General features: G+C 37.1%; 1 protein-coding gene across 1 annotated transcript in view; it reads left to right on the forward strand.

Moving 5' to 3' along the window:
• FBXL17 (F-box and leucine-rich repeat protein 17) overlaps nt 1-17,820 on the forward strand; it is an 809,991-nt gene that overhangs the window by 249,190 nt on the left and 542,981 nt on the right. Inside the window, exon 5 of the mRNA XM_006895052.1 lies at nt 7,104-7,211. Coding sequence (XP_006895114.1) covers nt 7,104-7,211 — 108 coding nt within the window. The remainder of the gene's footprint in view (nt 1-7,103; nt 7,212-17,820) is intronic.

Raw genomic sequence — 17,820 nt, forward strand, 5'->3', positions numbered from 1 at the left:
GGTGTGTCAGAGGCGGTGCGGTTGGTGCAGGATAGAGCCGGATTTACAGCTGTTGTGCATAGGGTCGCTATGAGTCGCAAACGGCTCTACGGCACATAACAACAACAACAGTATGAGTTTATGTTTCTTATAAAAGATATTTGCTATGAATACATTATTGATTACGTAGAATTCTATTCCTAAACTCATTTCTTTCACCAAGTCCATGTTTTCCGACTACTGATCCTTCTTCCTGGTTCCCAACTTTTGCATTCTGTTCATCCAGTATTATTAATGCATTTTGGTTGCATGTTTGATTGATTTCTGACTGCAACAGTTGGTAGAAATCACCTATTTCCTCCTCTTTGGCTCTGGTTTTTGGTACATAAATTTGAATGATATTGGTATTAACTGGTCTTTCTTGTATGTGTATGTATATTATTCTGTTACTCACAACATTTTATTTGAAGATGGATCTAGAAACAGCCTTTTTAACTATGACAGCGACCCCATCTTTTCTCACATTTTTCATCTCCAGCATAGTAGATCATATAATCATCTTACACACATGTTGTTGCTGTTGATTGCCGTCAAATCGAGCACAACTCATACTGAGCCTATGAACAAAAGGCCTGAAGTCTTTCTATAACTATCGTTGTTTCTCCAAGTCCATAGAGTTTCCAGAGGCATATGGTTTAGGAAGTGCATGCTACTCCTGCTTCCAAATCTGTCTTAAATTGGGAGCTCCAGCAAACACTGTGATGCTTAGGTTTCTGTTAAGTATTTTTTATATTTTTCAACTAGATGATAAGCTTCACGAGGTTTGTCTTATTCATTATTGTTTTTGTGTATGCTGTCAAGTCAGAACTGACCCATAATAGTTGACCCTGCAGTGGGCTTTCAGAGACAGTATAATACATGTGAAGAAATTGCCCATCCTTTTCCTACAAAGCAGCTGGCAGATTCAAACCACTAGCCTTTGGAATTGTCGTTCAGCTTCTTACTACTAGACCAACAGTATATAGCATATTTCTCAGTACTTGGTGTAGTGCTCAGTGAATACATCAGCTCCTCACTTAACAAGTATCTCATTATGATGTTTTACATTTACTACAATAATGAATTATCTACTATCAGATTTATTTTTTTTGGCATTAATGAACTAATGCTGGTTTTACAGACTGCTGAATTGTAAATGATGGTTATGTATCAACTTGGGCTGGCTATGATTCTCAGTGTTTTGACAATTATGTAGTGATGTAGTCATCTATTATTTTGTGATCTGATGTGGACTACCTCCATTTTCCCCTAACATTGATTTGTCTGTTCTCTCTTGGTCTTTGAAACCTGTTGATAAGTGTGTGGTATTTATCTGACCATGGGTTAAAAAGGAAAATATTTCTATTTAAATAGTATTTTTGTATTACTTGTAATATTTTATTAAATATATGAAATTTTTATTAATGATCATAATGATGAAGCTCTTACTGAAAAAAGTTAATTTATATTTTTCTCCATGTTTAGTTCTTTCCTTTCATATGACAAATATTGTGCTTTTATACTGTCCTTTCCAATTGAAAGGTTCCTCTTAAACATAAGTGCTGTATTCTATGAAAAATAAAATATAGGAAAGCAAAGATTGTGAAGACAAAAAAAAGGAAGAAAAATTCTTGTAGGGTTTTGAAGAGTTTAAGATACATATACCATTTTTTTCAAGATCCTATGGACTTCAGGGAACTCTGTGAAGTTGCCCTGCTAACCCATAAGCTACACTTTTCTGGTTGTTAGAATTCACCAGTGAATCCAAGGCACAAAGATAGCCAATTCCTTGTGAGTTTTATAGCCTCTGAAAACTGGACAGGGGTTCAGCTATGTATTGGTCCCAAGTCTATGGCAATGACTCTGACTTTTGATGAATTTGAATGAACTTTTAGAATAATAGGAAAATGTTTCCCATGTTCAAATATATTAGACGGTGTGGACTAGAATAAATTAAGTCTATTATTCTAAGAGTAGGAATTCTGGTACCCTAGTGGAAAGAAGCTGCTCTGCAATCCTGAAGGCATGCAGTTCGAGGCCACCAGCTGCTCCATGTGAGAAGGATGAATAGTCTCCTCCCGTGCAATTAACTGCCTCTGAAAAATGCTGGAGGGTCCGTTACGGGTCTGTTCTGACTCTATGGTACACAGGGAGTTCCAGAAATTAACTGTGCTCATATTGAACCTATCGTAGACCAGCATGGGGTTGTTTGAATAGGACAAGAAACTAATAATAATAACAAAAAAACAACCAAACAAACCAACAAAATTAGGGAAAATGTGTGTCAGGTTTGTATTTTTCTGTGGGAAGCCAAATATTAAAACAAATGTTAAACCAAATGCTTGATTAGGAGCTGACGGTGGCATAAACAAGCTGGAATACCTCTTATGACAGATTACAAGAAATAAGACGGTGATTCTCCTGAGACAGATCACAGGAGATAGGCACTCCGGTAGACCACGTGGTGCCACACTGCCTCCCAGCTTGTGTTGCGAATTTGTCCTTCTGATATAAGCACAAGAATACTAGCAGAGAAAAACATAGCTTCATTAGTAAAGAATTTCCTCTGTGATTTATCCTCTGGCAATTCTCAATAAAGGTTAGAGAGACTCTAGTCTCAGGGTGCAGTCTTTGAGCCGTTTGCCACGTGCCTTCACTCTCTTCTCCCCGTTGTTCTCGGTGTCCCTGTCTCTTCATTCATCCTGGTCAACAACATCTGTATACTGAGCCTATAATCTGAGAAGATGGACTGTATGAAGAATGTTTAAAGTACTTGTCTTTTAATTGTGGCATTGATATAGAATATTGAGCATATTGTGAACTGATAAAAGAACAAACAAATCTATATATGAAGATGATCAGCTAGAGTGCTTTTAAGCATGAACAGTGAAGCTTGCCTGTTACGTTTGTGATGTGTTGTCAGGAGCAGCCAGGACCTGGAGATGGGCTTCATGCTTGGAAAAACAGAGGGTCAGGGAAGGAGAGCAAGACTTTCTGTGAAATGAAATGACTACACCATTGGGTTTCAACACACCAGAGATTGTGAACATGGCACAGGTTGCTGTGAGTTGGAGTGAATTAGACAGCAGCTAATAACAACAATCTCTGTGAGATTATTGATAACACAAAATGGAGACTGAAAGAGGTCATTGATTAACTGGGTCTGGTGTGTAGGTTTTATTAATTGACAACTTTTTCAGTTAATGGAAATATTATAAAATTCCTCATTATTATACAAATTTATTAAAACTCCTAAAATAGAAAGGGCAGAGTTCAGAGGTATTGTACACAGGATTGCAAACAACTGGAAGGCACATAAGAATAAGTGATCCATCAGTTCTAGTGTTAAAAATATAGGCCGTAGTGCACTCATTATGATTAGCCATTTAACCTGACAGGGACATAATGTAGTCCTTCATGACTAGAGAAATATTTGTCAAACTTTAGCATGGATAAGATCCAGTAGGTAGCATGGAGCCTGAGATTCTGTGTGTTTTAACAAAGTCCAAGTTGATGCCAGTAAAACTGGCCTGATGACTGCAGTTTGAATACAGAGTCTCAGGACTTGCAGATAATCCAGACAGTACATTAGAATCTCACTGGGAGTTTTTAAAGTGAAATAGATGCAGAGCTTCACCCAGATTCTGGTGGGCCAGTGGCTAAGTATTGGTACTCAAAGGGCAGTATTTGAATCAATCTCTCTAGCAGCACTATAGGAGAAAAGTCTTTAAGTGGTTTTTGTTACTATAATGTCTTTAGAAAGGTAAGTGTTAGAAAAGCACATTTTTAATTTCTCAATGGCACCTTTAGTTTTAATATGCTGAAGCATTCTCTACTTTTGAAGGCAGAATTAATCTTTTATCAGATGTGTGTTGCTTGCTTTATTTCAGGAGAATGTTCTGTGTGATGATTTTAAAATTAATGCTCTTCACATAGCTTTATTTGCAAATATCTGTTCAGAATAGATAAGAAAGATGTAAAATAAGTCACCCATATTAAAGCTAATGTAAAGGAGATGTAAATGTCCACTCAGTTTGGAAAACTAACAAAGGTGTTTAACTTTTTTTTATTATCTTGACTGTCAAGAAAGTGAATTGAAATTGATCATATGGTAGAGAATATTTGGACCTTCTTTTATAAGACACTAGTTTGTAAAAACATGAAGAAAATTTTAGCACAGTTACAAGAAGATAATTTTATACATGGTAATTTTGGGGGGCAGGGGAAGACAAAAAAGGAATTGCATTCTGCTCTTCATTTAAAACAGGACCATGTAGAAATGCCAGATACTGGTAATGTAACTAGGGCTCTAAAACATTCACATACGTGGAGGTTTTGTGAAAATACAGATAATTGGGATCCATCCTTTTAGCTGGCAAGGGGCTTGGTTATCTATGTTTTTACAGACTTCCCAAATGTTTGTTGTTTGGTTTTTTTTTAAATTTATTATGTTTTAGGTCAAAGTTTATGCAGAAATTTAGATCTGCATTCAACAGTTTCTACACAAGATGTTCAGTGACATTGATTCCTTTCTTCACAATGTGTGAACATTCTCATTAGTTTCATTCTGATTGTTTGGTTACTATTAACCTAGTTCCCCTACCCCTTTTCAGTCTCCTGGGTGGTTAAAGTAATTGTTGGCTTATTGATTTCATATGGAGGATTATTTTAAATGAGCGCTATATTTGCAGATGACATTCATTATTTTTGAATCAATTTTTATTTTTCTACAAGATGACCTTAGGGGTTAACTTCGATTTAAGACTTGAAGAATATCTTAATAGGTCAGTCGTTTTGAAGAACCCTTTGGTCTGAACAAGTTCATCTAGCTTTGGTTGGTACTTGCTTTTTAGATATTTGATGTTCTGTCCCACATTGTCCTCCTTTCAAATGAGTATTGGTAGTGTAGTATGGAGCATGTTGCACCACTTACCAAAAGGTAGTGTGTCTGTCTCCAGCAGTTTAAATCCGCAAACTGAAGGAAAGATCAACAGTCTCTTCCTGTTAATATTTACAGCAAACACAATGATGGGTCACAATGAGTTTAAATTTAATGGATCACAGTGAATTTGAGGGCTTTTTAGTACCTAGGTCCATTTGTTGTTATTATTGTTAGGTGCTGTCAACTCTCATACAACTCATAATGGCAACCCTGTGAACAACAGATCTGAACCCTATTGTGTGCTGTGCCATCCTCACAATCTCTGATACACTTACATCCATTGCTCCACTGTACACAGTTACTGTGTCAGTCTACCTGCTTGAATATCTTCCTCTCCTTCACTGTCCCTCCACCTTTCCAAGTATGAAGTCCCTCTCTAAGAAATAGTGACCCTTAATATAATGGTCAGTAGTAGTATCCAAGTACTATCTAGTATTTTTAGTGTCAGAGTAAATGGGTTTGTGGAGTTTGCTTGTCTTATAAAATAGCTTCTTTTTTGAGTCTTCAGAATTCTACTTTCTCTTTTGTTCCAAATGAGTAGAGACCAATACTTGTATCTTAGATGGTTGATTGCCAAGTTGTTTAAAACCTAAGACACTACTCACTAAGTTACTGTGTAGAATATAAACAACTTTATAATCCATATTATGTCAAATGACTTTGAGATGTTCTATGAGACTATGGCCCTAATCATTGAAACTCAGATCAGGGTGGTACTTGTGGGATAGGTGACAGTAGCCTGTTTTAGGATATTTTTAGAACTTACTGTGTGGCATTTTGACTAAAAAATATTTTGGCTTTTATGACAAGGTAACTAATGATATAATTCAATAAAGTTGGGAACCTTGGAGAACAACAGGTTTGCTTCTAAACGTAAATATTTTACCTTAAACATGTTAAATTAATAGAACTTTAAATGTCTCAAGGAAATAACCAAGTAGTCCAATTCAGTAGTTTGAAGTAGAGTGAAGAGTTTTGGGCTTGAGACATGAATCTGAGGATAATAAACACATAATTTGATTTGAGACTATGAGATTATGTTAGAATAACTGGAGAACCTTAATTTTTTTAATTGTAATTTTTAAGGAAGGTTTACAGAAAAGTTGGGTTTTCATTTATTGTTGCACATTTCCCTTCCTTCCCACTGAGAGAACCTTAATAAACAGAAAAGATAAAGGAGATGAATTTAGCAAAGTAATTGAGAAGAGCTACCAAGAAGGAAGGGATAGATTCAGGAGAATATGTTGTATAAGAAGTAAGAAAAGAAACTGTTTCAAGAAGGACTATCAGCTGTGACAAATGCTGCTGAGGATCCTGAGTGAGAATCGACATTGACCATTTAATGTGATGGTGTTGGTCGGATGATAACAAAACCTGATTATAGTGAGATTAAAACAAAGTGAGAAATATGGTACATTCATACAAGAAATTTGATTGAGCAATGAAAAGGAAAAGAAATTCTAATACATATTCCAACATGGATAAATGTTGAAAACATCAAGCTGTGTGAAAGAAGTTAATTACAGAAGCCACAGTTGTCAGACCCTTCCTTATTTGTATGAAAGGCCTCACATGCTTCCGTCTGTAGAGATAGAAAGTAGATTAGCTCTTGCCAAGGCCTGAAGCACATAGAAATAGAGAGCGACTGCTAACAAGCATGGATTCTCTTTTAGGGTGATGAAAATGTTAATTAAATATTAGTGATGTGGCAAATTGAATGAAAAACATTTTGAATGAATGTGGATTAAAAAAAAGCAAGCTAATGACTTTCTTTGAAATATTGACTTTTATTGTATGTGAATGAATACTATTTTGAAAAGATGCATAAAGTAATAAAGTTTGAAGAAATAGAAATGGTGCCAGTATCTCTAAAGAGTTTTCTATAAATAAAATTGAAAATGACCAACTGGTAATAAAAAGGAATTGGAAGATGGGTCAGGGGTAGATTTGTTCCTCTTTTAAATTAGCCTAATATCATGGGTGTGTGTATGGTGCATTAAATATCGTGCTTCTTTAAATGGACCTTTGACAAGAACTGTGTTAATGGTACAAGAAGGGACAGACAGACATTGAAGAATGCAAATTATTAAGTTCCCTGGAATGTCACCCTGAATAACTTTTTTGTTGTTGTTTTCTTCTGTAGGTGACAGATCAATCAGTGAAAGCATTTGCTGAACACTGTCCTGAACTTCAGTATGTTGGCTTCATGGGTTGTTCAGTTACTTCTAAAGGAGTGATTCACTTAACCAAGGTAGGTATATTTTTCTACTGTCTTAATATTCTTGGCATTTCTTATTATCATTCAAATAATGAACTTCAAAATTGTTAAAGGTACCTGAATAAGAGGTAATACTAGCAATGGAGTTCTACTGGTACAATGATAAGGAGTTGCACTGCCAGCCCAAAAGCATATGGTTTGGATCCACCAGCTATTTTGCAGGAGAAAGATGGGTAGTCTCTTCTTATGTAACTTAATGTCTCTGAAAATCTGCTTGAGAATCAGTTATGAGTTTATTCTATCTTGAAGGTCTATGAGAACAGCATCAAAACATGACCAAGATAGAATTATGCCATAGTGTTTATTAGAATGAAATCCACTTTAGGCAACAGTATCAAAGGTATTCTTTCTGAAACAGGGCAATTTCATAAATCAAGGAACTTACTTTTTTCGATTGTTCATTGCTGGCAGAAAAAACCCACCTGAAAACCCAAATGAACAACCCAAACCCACTGCTATTACTTTGATCCTAATTGAAGTAATCCTTGGAGGAGGATAGAAGTGTCCCATGCAGTTTTCAGGGCTAGAAACCTTTACAGAGACAGACCGCCATATCTTTCTCCTTTGGAGTGGCTTGTAAGTTAGAATCTTCAGTCTGTTTTTAAAGTTTAATGTGACTGAACACTTTAATCATTGCATCACTAGTTCTTATTTCCTTTGAAATACATGCATTAAGGCAGGCACAATAATTTAAATATTAGCCTACTATATTGAGCTTAGAGTGCTCTGATGGCTCAGTGGTAAGGAGTTGTGCTGCCCACCCTAAGGCTCTTGGTGTGAATCTACCAGCTGCTCCACAGCATAAAGATGGGAAATCTACTCCAGGATAATTTATTGACTCTGAAATTGAGCTGGAAAGTCAGCTATGAGTTGGTTCTAATTTGATGGTTCATAAGAATAACATTGAATTTAGAGGATATTTTGATTGAAATTTCAGTGCTCATATATGGTCCTATGAGCATTTGGGTTTTCAGAAGTGAATATGCCCACTATATTTCATTAGTTTGAATATAAAAGGTGAAAAGAGAAGTGCATTTATATAAAAATGGAATTTGAGATAGTTGGCTTCTGTATCAAATATTGGGAATCTCATATCATAACAAGTGAGCTCTGGTGGTCTAGTGGTAAGGAGTTTTACTACTAATCCAAAAGTATGCAGTTCGAGACCACTAGCTGCACCTAGGAGAAAGATGGAAAATCCCTGACTGTGTGATTTGCAGCCTCTGAAAACCCTCTGGAGGGTCAGCTATGAGTTATTTTTGATATAATGACATATAACAGCAAAATGCTATAGCAATGATGAAAATGCAGATTCCTGTGGCCTCTTCCATGACATTTCTGTTGCTTTCCAAAGCTCTAAAATTAATAATCAGGAAGTAATTTTTACACATATTTCATAGGAAAAACTGGCTGCTATAAAATTAACACATTTACTATGGGAAGTTGTAGAAGCTCAATATCTGCAGTCAAAACCAGGCCAGGTACTCACTGTGGAACACATCATCAATTACTTATGTGCAAGCTCAAATTGAACCTGAATATAATGAAAACAAATCTATAAGAACCAAATTATGATCTTCAGTCTATTCCACTTCAACTTAAAAATCTTCTCAAGAACAGGTTGGAGGCATTGAACAGCAATCGTCAAAGACCAGAGAAGCTGGAGGATGGCATCAAGAAAGAGAGCAAAAAAGTCGATATAAAGACACAAGAGAAAGAACAAAACAATATAGATGTCGAAAGAGGCTATGAAAATTGTATTAGAGCCTTATCTAAACCATGATATTGTCAGTTACTTCCTATGGTATTTGAAAGTTGAAAAATTAGTAATGGACCGAAGAAGAGTATGGTTTCAAACTGTGTTGCTGGGAAATAGTACTGGATATTCCATAGACTACCAAAGTAACAAAAAGTCTGCCTTAGAAGATGTACATCCTTAGCTGCAAGGATGGTGAATCTTCCTCTCACATATTTACGGTATAAGGAAGGGCTGATTCTTGGAAAAAAGACATCATGCTGGGTTAGGTGTAAGGTCAGAGAAAAAGAGGATGACCCTAAACCAGATGGATTGACAAGAGTGACTCGCGATGGGTTCAGATATGTCAGAGATAGTGAGCATGGGGCAGCAGAGGGCGAGTTTTACATGTGCTCTTTGTAGGGTTGCTTCGAAGTACACTCAAACTGAAGGCACATAGCAACAACAGCAAACTACTAGAGTTTTGGTGGCCTACCTGTAGGTAGTTGTGTTGCTGACCTAAAGACTTTTAGAATCCACCAATTATTCTAAAATAAAAAAGCAATCTACTCCAGTGTGATTTGCAGCCTCAGAAACCAGAAATTTTTTTATCAGAGTATTAACTGAAGTAATATATACAAGACTTTCCCATGACAATACACTTTTTAATTTCCTGGCTACTGGTGCCAATAGTGTTGACTATGGAGCCAAGCAAACTAAAGCTGTGAACAAGCTCAATCTCTTCACCATCCATCCTGATGCAGCCAATAGGTATAGTGGTGAGAATCTTTGTCTTCTTGACATTGAGCCTCAGTTCATATTGGAAGCTGCAGTCCTTGACCCTCTGCAGCAAGAGCGTCAGGTCCTCCTCAGTTTCAGCAAGCAGGGTTGTGTCATCTGCATAACGCAGATTGTTGATAGATCTTCCACCAATCCTGACCCCACACTTCTCATCATAGAGCCCAGCCTCCTGGATATATAACAACAACAACAACAAATATATACAAGATGTTTGACTCAGTAGTAAGCCAGTGTCATTTTTGTTTTGTGCCATTGAGTTGATTCCAAGACGTAGTGACTCTGCAGGATATATTAGAACTGCTCTGTTGGGATTCCTAGACTGTAACCTTTGTTGTAGTTATTATGTGCTGTCAAGTTGTAGATGACTTATAGCGACCCTGTGAACAAAAGACCTGAATACTTGTATAAGTTTCATCATTTCTCCACATTCATAGCATTTCCAGAGGCAAGCTATTTCAGACAATGCCACTCCTGCTTCCAAGCTTGATTTTATCGGGGAGCTCCACCAAACACTGTCCACCATGGGTAACCATTATCACATTTTACTCATCTGTCACAGTGTTTGGCTTCATAGCAATTGTGAGTCGATCTCTGTATAGCAAACGGACAAACCAGGGCTATAAGACCTAGAAGAATGTTTGACCCAAAACAATTAAAACCAGGCCTGAGGGCTGCAGATTAAAATCACCCACTTTTGCCTTGGTAGCATAACTTTTACAAGAAAAAAACAACAAACCAAAAACCGCTCCATGTTTTTTCTTCCATGAAATGGCTGGAGAATTTGAACTATTTGGTTAGTAGCCAAATACTCCCCATTGTACCAACAGACGTTCTTATTGATTTTGATCTAGTCAGTAATGCTTCTGATCCAAAGGTGGTGGTATCTCTCTTGCTGTTTGCCCACCAGGGGCTCTGCAGAATAAAGATAGTCTCCACTTGTGCAATTTACAGCCTCTGAAAACCTGTAAGTCAGTTCTGACTTGGTGGCAATGAGGAGAGAGAGACAGAGACAGAGGCAATAAATAGATAGTTATTAACATAATTGTTAGTAAATTAGAATTATTGATATTAAAGTCAATGTGAAAGGTGCTAGAAAATAAGTGCAAACTTTGATTTTAAAAGTTAAATTAATATTGTGGTCTAGTGTATTTCAAAGTTAGCCTCTCATTGTTATGTGTCTTATATGACCATTTAATTATATTTTGAAGATCAGAGCCTACAGCCAGAAGAAAGGATAGGTCTAGTATCCTCAATTACTGTTCTCTCAGAACCTCTTAGTGTAACTAAAAGCATATGTAACTATAATTTTTTATTAGTTTTATATAACCTTAGCCTTAACGTCTTGGAAGTTGGATGTTTTTGTGGTCATTTCTAATGTTGTTAATGGCACAGGTCAGAAATGTCATTGGTGTACATATTGTACACAATCAATGCTATTATGACCATATGTAACATTTTTATCATGATTCAAAATTGTACTCATAAAAGGAAAAACAAGCCTTAATAGATCAGTAAGTGCTTTCCTGAGCACTTTGAGAGAGCCAAAAATTATGGTTCAGTGCTACTTTAAACATCAAAATTAGTCTTTGTGATGGACTAGCAACTGCAACAAATGTCTGTGTTGAAAGGTTACATTTTCTGAGAAAGGTTTTCTGAAGAGTACAGGAAGGGATTGCTGGTTTGGCCTGCCAGCATCCAGAATCTACTAGACTCATCAAAACTAGTACACAAAGTTCTGAACACTTTGTTCTTTAACAGAGTTTTTTGTTTGATGAGGGAAATGTGGTATAATATTACTGATTAATTTTTGTGGATAAATTTAGGGTAAAATGGTATTTTAAAAGTGTATGGGTTTTTTTATTTTACTTATTAATTTTTATAATTGAGTGAAAGTTTACAAATTGTACTTGTTTTTCATTCATGTTTTATTTCATAATATTTCAATTACAATTTCATTTGATAATTCATATATCTTTTACATTAATTATATTAGTATAATTTATTAATTTTACTGTCTAATCAAAAGCTATTGTATACTGCCTTTTCTTTTGTCTAATTTATCTATTTATTAATTTTTATCATCCTCTCCCACTATTTCCATCTCTAGTATTGACCCAAGAATGCTTTTGTCTGTCTTGAAACCATAATTTTCTAGAATAGTGGTCTTGATTGTGCTCATGCAAAACCTGTATTTGGACTAGGAGGCAGACATCAGAACATAGCAAGGAAACACTGAATTTTTCAAAATTTGGAAAGGAGTGCATCATGGATACATCCTTTCCATATTTTGTCAATCTATCTATGCAACAGATTCTTTGAGAAGTTGGGCTTTGTGAGGAAAAAGTGTGGCATCAGGATTAGGGGAAGACTTATGAACATCCTGCATTATGCAGATGATACAACTTTGCTTGCTGAAACTGAGGAGGACCTGAAGCCTTTGCTGCAGAAGGTCAAACACTGTGGTATCAGCATGGATTGAAGCTTAATATCAAGAAGATGAAAATTTTTACCGCTGGGCCAATTGGCAACACCATGATAGATGGGGAAGAGATAGAGGTTGTTAATAATTTAAATTTGCTGGGCTCCACAATCCACACTCTTGGCACCAGCAGTCAGGAAATCAGAAGATAATTTTTACTGGGAAGTCTGTTGTCAGGGATCTCTCCAGGTACTGAGAAGCAGTGATGCCAGTCTGGAGACAAAGGTGTGCCAGATCCAAGCCATGGTCTTTGTTATACATCAGAGAGCTGGGCAGTGACTAAGGATGACAGAAGAAGAATCAATGCCTTTGAGTTGTTGTGCTGGAGAAGAGTATTAAACATAAGGACCACGAAGAGAAAAAATAGGTCTGTCTTAGCATGAAACCAAGTTTATTTTAGGAAGTAAGGATTTTGAAGCTCTGTATTTCATACTTTGGGCACGTGGCCAGGAGGGACTGGTCCTTTGTGAAGGACATCATGCTTGGAAGGGTCAAGGTACAACACGAGAGGAAAGCCCTGGATGAGATGGATTGACATGAAAACTGGGGCGACAGGTGTAGTGAGATTGGCTCAGAATAGGGCAGGCTACAGAGCTGTTGTACATAGGGTTCCTATGAGTTGGAGGTAACTCAATGACACATAACAAAAAACAACATACAATAATCAAACTTTGGTGACCTGGTGGAAAAGAGTTGCGCTTTCAACCCAAAGGCAATCAGTTTAAATCTGTCAGCTACTTTGTTGGAAAAAAGTGGACAGTCTCCTTATGTGCATTTTGCAACTTCTAAAAACCTGCTGGAGGTTCAACTATGAGTTGGTTTTCACTGCATAGTGATGAGTTGGATTGAGTTCTGTCATAATAGTCCTTCTATGACTGACTTATTTTGCTTAATTCGCTATTCTCTATATGTATCCATGTTGTGTGTGTTTCATGAATTCTTTATTATTGCATGGTAAGTACTCCATTATTTAAATGTACCATAGTTTATCCACTGCTTCAAGTGATGGATACTTGGGTTTCTTGTTTTACTTTGCTGTTCTAAATAATATTCCAGTAGATATATCTATCTGTGTTGCAGCTCTTGTTTCTTTGGGCTAGTTGTGGGATTGCCAAATCAAATGGTGTTTCTAGTGTTACATCATTTTACTTCCCAGCAATAGCATATGAGAATTACAAAATATCAGCGGTGTTTCTGTTATATTTGACTGCCATTTTTGCTGGAGTAAGATGATGTTTCATTGTTATCTTGATGTACATCTCCCAAGGTTCAAAACCAATGTTCTTAGGGCCACTATGAGTGGAAGTTGACTCAATGGCTCATAACAACAATAGCTAATAAGAAAACACTGCATAGTTTAAAATCATGAAAGGTATGTTTCAGGGTTATATCCTTTCTCCATACCTATTCAGTTTGTATGCTGAGCGAATAAGTCACGAAGCCAGACTCTCTCATGGCATCAGTATTGGAAGAAGGTTAATCAGAAACCTGACTTTGCAGATGACAAAACCTTGCTTGCTGACAATAAGAAAGACCTGAAATGCTTGTGGCTGAAGAAAAAAAAACACACAAACTGTGTCTTTCAATATGGATTATATCTCAACTTCAGACTGCACCAGTAGGCAATGTCATGATAGACGGAGAGGGGATTGAAATTGGTGAAAATGATTTCATCTTAACTTTGATTCACAGTCTGCATCCTTGCAACCAGCAATCAGGGGATCACAAGATATATTGCTTTGGTCAAGTCTTCTAGAACAGTAACGTCATTTTCAAGACTATGATGCACTTGATTCAGGCCATGGTCCTCTTCATCCCCTCGCTATGCATCTGGAATGATGGGCAGTTCATCTGGGCAAGAATAAGAATGATAGAAAAATAAGTGATGCCTTTGAACTGTGGTATTTAAGAAGAATGTTGAATCTCATGTACTGGCAAAAGACAGCTATGTCTTGAAAAAGGTACAGCCAGAATGCTTCTTTGAGGCAAAGATGGCAAAACTTTCTTCTTATACTTTGCACATGTTTCTAGGAGACAGTATTCTTTGGAAAGGGAAATCATACTTGGAAAGGTGGAAGGTCAGGGAAAGGCAGGGCACAGTAACTGCAGCAGTGGGCTCAAGTGTGTTGGAGATGATGAGGATGACAGAAGATTGGACAATATTGAGGTCTTTTGCTCAGAGGGTTTGCAGCGAGTCATACTTAACAATGCCTAAAACAACAAAAATAGCTAATAAAAACCCTACAGTCTTAATTAAGTATGTGAAAAATGATGAGGATAGTACAGGATTAAGATTTTGTTTATAGGATTGCTCTGAGGTGTACTGGACTTGACAGAACCCAACTGTACCACATATCAATAGTTTTTTCATATATTGGTTGATGATCTGAATGCCTTCTTTGGAGTAAAGCCTTTTCATTTTCCCTGACCATTTTAAAATTAGATATTTTTGTCTTTTCCTTGTTGAGTTATTGTGTTATTATTATATATACTGCTGAGTCATCTGTGACTCATACCGACCCTGTGTACAACTCTAAACCGTGCTCTATCCTGTGCCAATCTCACTGTCTCCAACACACCTACACAGATTACCCCAGTCACTGAATCAATCCACCTCATAGAGGGTCTTCTTCTCATGTGCTGTCCCTCTTCCCTCCCAAGCATGACATCCTTCTCCAAGGACTTGTCCCTTCTTGCAACATGTCCCAAGTATGTCAGACAAAGCTTCAAAATCCTTGCCTCTGAGGAGCAGCTTGGTTTAACCCTCTCCAGGATGAATCTGTTTATTCTCTTAGCAGTCCATGGTATATTTAGTACTCTTCTCAAAGGAATCAATTCTCCTATCCTCCTTAGTCATTGTCCAGCTCTCTGATGCATAACAAGTGATTGCAAAGACTCTGGCCTGTATCTGGTGAACCGTAGTCTCCAGAGTGACAGCATTGCTATTCAGTACTTTTTCCCACTGCAATATATATTTTAATTTCTGGCTGCTGGTGCCAAGAATGTTGATTGGGGAGCCAAGCAAACTAAAGCTGTGAACAATATCAATCCCTTCACCATCCATCCTGATGCTGCCAACTGGCCCAATGGTGAGAATTGGCCCAGTGGCAAGTACTTCAGGTCCTCCTCAGTTTTAGCCAGGTTGTGCCAGGGTTGTAACATTGAATTGTTGTAGTTTTCTAATAATTTTAGACATTAAGCTCTTGTCAGATGTTCATTGACAATTATTTTTCCCAGTCTGTAGGTTCTCTATTTACTCTTTTGGGGAAAGCTTCTAATGAATTTAAGGATTTATTTCTAGAAGTTACCAATCATCTAGTTTATCCTCTGCTGTTTATGCATTTTCAATTATTTTTGTTAAGTTATTTATCTTATAGATTGTTGTTGTTATTAAGAGCCATCAAGTCAACTACAACTCATAGTGACCCTAACCTTATTCAATCCTGAGCCAACCTCACCATCTCTGGCACACCTGACCCCATTGGCACAGTCACTGTCAATCTGTTTCATCCAGGGTCTTCCTCTCTTATGCTGACCCTTCACCATTTGAGGCATAATGTCCTTCTCCAGGGACTGTCCCCTCCTGACAACATGCTCTAAATGTGTTAGAGAAGTTTCAAAATCTTTTCCTCCAAGAAACCAACTGGTTTTACTCTTTCCAGGATAGATCCATTTATTCTCTTGGTCATATAGTAAGGCTCGTAAATTTGTCCATTTCCCCCCCTTAATGATTATTATAGTTTTAGGTTTTATGTCTAGGTACTTGATCTATTTATTTTAAGCTAACTTTGGTATATGTTGTACAGGAATGGATCTTGTTTCCATTTTCTGCAATAAATGTTTAGCTTTGTAAACACCATTTGTTAAAGAGGTTGCCTTTTCCTCACTTAATGGATTTCATCTCTTTTTCAAAGGTCAGCTGTCCATAGGTTGCTGGATTTATGTATGTGTCCTCAATTCTTCTTCATTGGCTTATGGATCTGTCACTGAACCAGTACCAGCTTATTTTGATTATTGTAGTTATGTGGTGGGTTTTGAGATCAGGAAACTGAAGGCTTTTTACCTGCTGTAACTAAATATGAATAGATTTTACCAAGGTATTTTAATTGTTTTCTCTCTTGAAAGTAGTTTTAGTTTCCTACAGCTGATGTCACAAAATACCACAAACAAAGTGACTTCCAAGAATGCAAATTGAGTGCATCTCAGTTCTGGAGATTAGTTCAGGTTATTGACAGGGTCACATATTCTCCAAAGCCTTTTGGAAAATATTTTTTTCTTTTCTTTTTTTTTTTTCAGCTTCTTGTAACTCCAGGTATTCCTTGGCCTGAAGATGTATCTTCATCTGGCCTCACAACCCCCTTCTCTCCTCTTTGATAACAACATCACATTCTTCCTGCTTGAAATCATAATCGTTGATTAGATCTTTAAAGATCCTCTGTCTGGACACGATATATTCACATTTAACATATGTTAAGATTTCAGCATATCTTTTTTGGGAGCACAATTCAGTCCATAACAAAAAATCCAGGGTAGAACTTACATTTTCATAAAATAAAAAGTTTATTATTTAAAATATTTGCATTATGATAATTTCATACCAGTAGCTAAGATGAAAAAACGTATTTATAAATGTAAATGACTCTTGAAAATATACAGATACTTCTAGTTGTGTTTCTCTATAATTATTTGGGAATGGAAAAAATCAAGAAAATAAAAATTCTCACCATTGGACCAATTGGCAACAACGTGACATATAGTGAATAGATTGAGATTGTTAACAGATTTAGCTAATGCGAAACCTATACTAGGACCAAGAGGCAGTCGTCAGAACAGAGCAAGTAAAAACTGCATGGTTCAAAATTGGGAAGGGCCTACACCAGGGATGTGTCCTGTCTCCATACCTTTTCAACCTGTATACAGAACAGATTATCCGGAAGGCTGGGCTCTATGAGGAGAAATGTGGGGTCAGGATTGGTGGAAGATCTATCAACAATCTGCGTTATGCAGATGACACAACCCTGCTTGCTGAAACTGAGGAGGACCTGAAGCACTTGCTGCAGAGGGTCAAGGACTGCAGCCTTCAATATGGATTGAGGCTCAATGTCAAGAAGACAAAGATTCTCACCACTGGACCAATTGGCAGCATCAGGATGGATGGTAAACAGATTGAGCTTGTTCAAAGCTTTAGTTTGCTTGACTCCCCAGTCAACATTCTTGGCACCAGCAGCCAGGAAATTAAAAGACGTATTGCCATGGGAAAGTCTGCTGTTAGGGACCGCTCCAAAGTACTAAAGAGCAATGGTATCTCTCTGGAGACTAAGGTGTGTCTGATACTGGCCATCGTCTTTGCAGTCACTTGCTATGCATCAGAGAGATGGACAATGACTAGGGAGGATTCCTTTGAGCTCTGGTGCTGTAGAAGAGTATTGAGGGTACCATGGACTGCTAGGAAAACAAACAGATTCATCCTGGAGAGGGTTAAACTGGGCTTCTCTTGGAGGCAAGGATTCTGAGTCTTCGTCTGACATACTTTGGTCATATTGTAATGAGAGACTGGTCCTTGGAGA

Source organism: Elephantulus edwardii, unplaced genomic scaffold, assembly GCF_000299155.1.
Source record: "Elephantulus edwardii isolate Elephantulus edwardi_28Jun2011 unplaced genomic scaffold, EleEdw1.0 scaffold00156, whole genome shotgun sequence".
Lineage (NCBI taxonomy): Eukaryota > Metazoa > Chordata > Mammalia > Macroscelidea > Macroscelididae > Elephantulus > Elephantulus edwardii.